The 5,872-nt window shown below is 38.0% G+C and overlaps 1 protein-coding gene across 1 annotated transcript; it reads left to right on the top strand.

The window, feature by feature from the left end:
* Positions 1-943: 943 nt before the first annotated feature.
* Positions 944-4,850, top strand: LOC130463969 (uncharacterized; the record flags this gene model as incomplete). Its single annotated transcript, XM_056833293.1, has 6 exons — positions 944-1,183; positions 1,950-2,076; positions 2,213-2,326; positions 3,104-3,199; positions 3,835-4,166; positions 4,291-4,850. Coding segments are annotated over 4 exons (501 nt in total), but the record flags the coding sequence as incomplete, so codon positions are not given.
* Positions 4,851-5,872: the final 1,022 nt, after the last annotated feature.

Raw genomic sequence — 5,872 nt, 5'->3', positions numbered from 1 at the left:
AGCTATGGGAATCAAGCATATTGGAGAATGGCTTTGATGTCCTTGTTTAATGTTTTAAAGTTTTAGAGTTTAATACTTTGTAAAACATTATTTGTTAATCATTCACAATAAATGAATAGAATTCATTTTTCCATTTAATTTGTGGTTTAATAAATGATGAGTCCCTTCAAATTGACGATATATTCAAGATAGACTGTCAGGACCAGTCATGTGACTAAGAAATGTCTATCAAGTGAACTTGAATGTCAAAAGTTGAAAATGGTACCTGGTCGGAGTTTTCTATAAAGATGGACGCATAGAAAACGTTAGACGACTGGAATGCAAGATGACTAGTAGTTCTGTTTCTTGAACTATGTGGACATGGCAATGTCGTAATCATTTGCATACTACTACAAAACGGCCTCTTTGAAGACGCTTGAGCCTCGACGCCAAGGGGGTGGAGTTGGGGGCCAAAAATATTTCCGTGTTTCCACGACGACTTTTGGCGTCGCGAATTTTGCCGACAGCTTATTGTCGACGCCATTAGGCGTCGAAATATCTCGCTACGCATTTTGGCGTCGACAAAACACGTGCAAAGGCACGTGTTTCCAATATCAAACATTATACACGCTTCAAATTTTAGTGAAAATTGAACTTAAGCGCTTTTAATTAATTTTTTTTTCTTTTTCTATGAGCCTATGAGCGCTAAAACTAAAAACTGTTCACGACTTCACGTACTCTATCTCTCGCTAACCCTAATTAGCTGAAACACCAAAAGAACCGCATCGTACCTCTCCTCTCTACAAATTCGAAACCGTTCTGCTCTCTGCCAATCTGCCATTGATATTCATCAAGGTTTGTCTTTAATTTTAAACTTGAGCCTTTTTCATCTTCAACCTTCTCAATTTAAACTTCTTTTTCCCCCGAAAATCTCTCAAATATGGTGGTAATCGAACAATGAAACGACGAACCTGCTGCAGCACCAGAGATCAACCACAAGAAACTCAATTTAGAACCTGAAACGAGTTCCGTCAACAACAAAGAAGAAACGGATGGTTTCGAAACGGCTAGCGAAGGCGATCATTCTGATAGAGGTACCGACTTTGGCGACGACGAACAACAACAACAAGAAAAATTTGCGCCATTGACGGCTGTTAAGGATGATTCTTATGAAGATGCTCTTGATGATGATCAATTGAAACAGGTGCTCTTTCTCTCTCTCTCTCTCTCCTCTCTCTTATGATTATTGAATTGTATTATTTAAGCGAAATTGTAACCTAATATTGATTTCATTATTTGTAGTTATTTGGCAATTGAAGTTGAATTTGAAAAAAAAAATCTAGTGAGTTTGATTTTTCTTCCATTGATTGAGCTTCTCGCTTAATTTAGGGTTTTTTTCCTGCTACTATGCGTTTGATTTTTCTGTTGTATAGAGAAATGCGTACTTCTTAATTCGTATTTGTTACTTAGACATACAATTTGAGGACGATATTTGGTTGTTTATGAAACGTAGTCGTTTCAACTTCTTTCGTTTTGTTTGGTGTTTTGATACTGTTGGTTTATGTCATTGGAAGGATTGCTGAAAATGAAACCATTTCAGATTTCAGATTTCCAATTTCCAATTTCTGATCCGGTCTTTTAGAAAAGGGTTAATATAGATAGCTGATAGGTTCTGCTGGAGAGCCAGATGTCTCTAATATCTTCCATACAGAGAGGGAGGGGGGGATGGGTAGCTTTCTTTCTTATTCTGGGTTAACACTGTCTGGGCATTAGATACAAGGACTTAGAATTTGGTCATCCATCTCTCTTGAACACATAACTCCCCTCCCCACTCCAATATGTTGTATCTATGTGTTTCTACATGTTTGCTTCCTTTAAGAACTCTAGTGTTCTTTCGGAGAAGGCAGTCTCCTCCTCTGATTGTGGCTTTTAGCTGTTTAATTAGATTCTTTTGCATATTGCTCTTTCAGGGAAAGTATGATGAGACAGTCAAGGAATGTTCAAAAGCTATAGAACTAAATCCAGCATATGTCAAAGCTCTTCTCAGGAGAGGAGAGGCTTATGAAAAGCTTGAACGATATGAAGAGGCCATCTCTGGTGAGTTGCGAATTTGTTATGAGACTTTTTTTACTAAAGTGATGATATTTTTGTAATGTCTAAAAACAGATTTTGCATACTGTGATATACTTGTGCATCTATACCGTTATGGTGGTTAAATTTGGATACCTTGCAGATATGAAAAAAATATTGGAAGTGGAAGCTTCAAATGAGCAGGCTAGGAGGAACATTGTTCGAATGGAGCCATTAGCCCGAGAAAAGGCGGAAAAGATGAAGGAAGAAATGATTGGTAACCTTTTTCTTCTTCACACTTCCGCTGATCCTCTCCTGTATCTTCACTCTCCTTTGTGATTAGTTTCTCACTGTGTAGTCTTGTGCGTTGGTATTATGCTTCTTCCCTTTTTAAATGGCTTGCTTTATGGATGTTGATTTATACTGTACATGATTTTGTCTATACTGAGGTTTGTGTGCAAAACAAGTCAGATGCTAAATTTGTTCTGAAATTTCCCCCTTATTTAAAGTTAAAGCCAAATTTTGACTTTCATTATGGCCAGCAGCTGAATGTGAAGTTTGGAATGCTGTAGGAAATTAAATTGATAATAATGTTCATGGAAAATAAACATGTGTTGGTCAACCAAGACTAAGCTTGGCATGACAGTTGTAGTTGTGAGTTAAGGAATAAGGATGCTTATCATGAAAAGCTTCAAATTTGATGATGATGAAGCACTACTACAAAATACACCATTTGTCGCACCAAGTCCTCGACGCTGAGGGAGAACCGTTAGCATTAAATTGTTGTTTGCATGTTTTCTCGACGCCTTCCTGCGTCTTCCTATTTTCCCGTCTACTATAGGTGTCGAGATACTACTAGGAAAGCACATGCCCCGCACGTGGTCATATTTAGGTGCCCGTTTTCTTTTTCTGTGAGAGCAGCCCCATTCCCCGTCCCCGTCCCCGTTCTCCTCAACCCTAACCTCATAACCTTCTCTTTCTCTATCACTTTGAAAGTTCCAGATCTACATTTCTAAGCCCCTTACAATCAATTTCCTTCTTTCTTTTGATTTAGTTGACGGATCTCATAGTTGAACAAGCTTTCAGAGATTGATTCTCCCATGGCGGAGCTTTCCATTTCCGTCTTTCATCATGGTCTCATGGTGGTCAGGTTTATCCATTTCCAGCATGTTCTTTTAGTGCTAAAATTTTGCCTGGAGCATGTTTTTATAGACAGATTTCTCTAAACCAAATAGATTTAGGATCTGATATATGTTGCGATAAGAAACTAAATCCAAGCTAATTGTTGAATAATGGCTTAGCAACTTGAAAAAGGAAGAGCATGCAACTCCTTTAGCCTATGAATTTCCTGTTTTTGAAGCGAATACTTCTGTCTGGCATATTTTCTGTTCATTGGTGTGGCAGTAATCTTTTTGTTCATGTGATTCATTGGTGATGTGACGTTTTCTGTATTTTTCTGTTGTTACTCTTGAAATTCGGAGGTGGTTTCTTTTTTGAATTGGAATAACTTGTAGTTCGTGGTGTGGTGATGTGATATACTTCGTAATAATCTAGCTGGATTTGGTACTTTTGCTGATATTCAAAGTTTAAGTGAGTTAGACATGACACTCTTTTATCACCGTCAACATTTTCTAAATTAAACCAACTTGATTTGGTATTGTTTTGTCTGAGTTTAATATCGACTCGTGTTCATTTTTTACTAAATGTTAATGTTGAATTTTAGTAATATGGAAGCTTTGTTTTGTACTTGTTGTTGCTAAGTGCTAACTAAACTGTTAATTGCAGGACATTGGTGATGGAGTTTATATTCTAATAGAAAAAGTCGCTAGAAAGAGTACTGGACTGGCCCTTCCCTGACCCTATCCTTTCTGTTTACCGATATTTTTCTCAATTTGAAAGTGAAAGGAGTATTTCTCGTTGCTGATACTGAAAGTAGATAAAATACTATGAGTTATTTCTTTTGTGGTGCAGTGTGATAATAATTCTTACTTATCTGATCAAGAAGCGCTGCATGACTATATCTCAAGCTCTTGAATACGTGAGAAGCAAAAGATCGCAGGCATCCCCTGATTCTGGTTTAATAAAGCAGCTCCGACAGTATGAACAATCACTAGGAGGTGTGAAGTTCTTACTGAATTTTATGTTTCCTCAAATAACTATTATCTCTGCTGTATTTGTCTTTCCTTTGCCATTTAATCATTTTCTTGTATTCTTCTTTGGACTTCCTTTCTTTCCGTCTAGATCATCTCTTTTGCTTCGCTTATCAGATACAAAGACACAAGGATCAACCAGTCAGGTTGGTTATCTGACTATACAGTAACAAAACTAAGTGCAATTTTGAGACAATAGCATAACATTCCTGCTCATGGCATCGTTGCCACCAAATACAGGGTATGTATTTCAGGCTGTGAGAAATGTAGGTGTAAAAGTCGTTGTCTCAAACTTCGATACTCGATTAAGACCTCTGTTGAGGGTTCTGAATTGTGAACATTGGTTTGATGTTATGATCGTTTCAGCAAAACTAACTGGCTATCAGTCGGATTTTACTTGGAAATGTCTGTACATTATTGAGTTTGAACTGGATTTCTCTAACGGGTTGCTGCTGAGAAGCCAAATCCAACAATATTTCTGAAGGCGTGTGATCTTCTGGGTGTAAAGCCAGTGGATGATGTTCATGTTGGTGAGATCGTAGAAACGATGTATGGGGCGCAAGGGTTACAGGCTTCATGTAAATAAGTTTATTTTAACCGTTTCTAAATTGAACAAGTGATGTTTGTTAGTTATGACTTGGACTGATTTAACCCGTCTTTTCTTTTCAAGGTTATTTAGTGTGTGACAAGGATGATATGCGGCAACTCCAGATTTGCAAATAGAGAGAGTGCTAGAATCTGCAAATTTAGATGTTTTAATGCAATATGTGGCTTATTTGCCTTTCTATTTAATTTATTATTTATTTTAGCAGCCAATAATGGTCAATATGTCAATATTGAAACAAACGTTGTAAGTTATGTAGCACGTTCTCATACATTGTAACATACACCATATATAAATATATGATTTCACTTTTTAAAACCTCGTTTGTCTAATTTTAGCACTGATTATTATCTTAATTTTAATTGTTTTTCTCGTATGATATCTATAGATCCTAAATAAGGGGGGGGGGGGGGGAAGTGCACGGTTAAAAGTCTAGTATTTACAACAGGTCGACGCAAAAAGGGGTCGGCAAAATTCGGAACATGGCGGGTTATTAATAGGGACCCAGGAAGGTGTCGGCAAACAATTTTGATCCACGCCTAACACACATCTTAAGACGCAGTAAGGCGTCGAGGACCTCGACGCCTTGTTATTTTATGGACAGCATATGACGTCATAATTTTCGACGCATAAAGAAAAAGACGACGCTGTAAGGCGTCGCTATTCTCGACGCCCAAAGACTTCGTGGACAGCGTAAGGAGTCCCAAATCTCGACGCCCCAAAGACTTCCTGGACAGCGTCAGGCGTCCCAAATCTCGACGCTTAAAGGCGTCGAGAATTCCCGACTAAGTTTTCCTCGACGATAATTGCAGGTGTCGAGGGAAATTTTCTCGACGCCTATTAGCGTCGCTAATTAGCCAAAAACGCGTCGCCAAAACACGGAAATTGTTGTAGTATAATGTTAGGTTATGATACATATGACACTACATAGATCATGCGGAAACAACCATTAACCCAGGACAACATATTATTTACACATAATCATATAGCATAATTTAGATGCATACTCTTTGTTGCGTGCCCTCCCTAGCTGCGCCCGAACCGAACAAGAACAAGTCTTTTAGGACTC

This window comes from Spinacia oleracea, chromosome 1 (genome assembly GCF_020520425.1).
Source record: "Spinacia oleracea cultivar Varoflay chromosome 1, BTI_SOV_V1, whole genome shotgun sequence".
Lineage (NCBI taxonomy): Eukaryota > Viridiplantae > Streptophyta > Magnoliopsida > Caryophyllales > Amaranthaceae > Spinacia > Spinacia oleracea.
The sequence above is the reverse complement of the archived record's forward strand: the minus strand, read 5'-3'. Positions and strand labels throughout refer to the sequence as shown.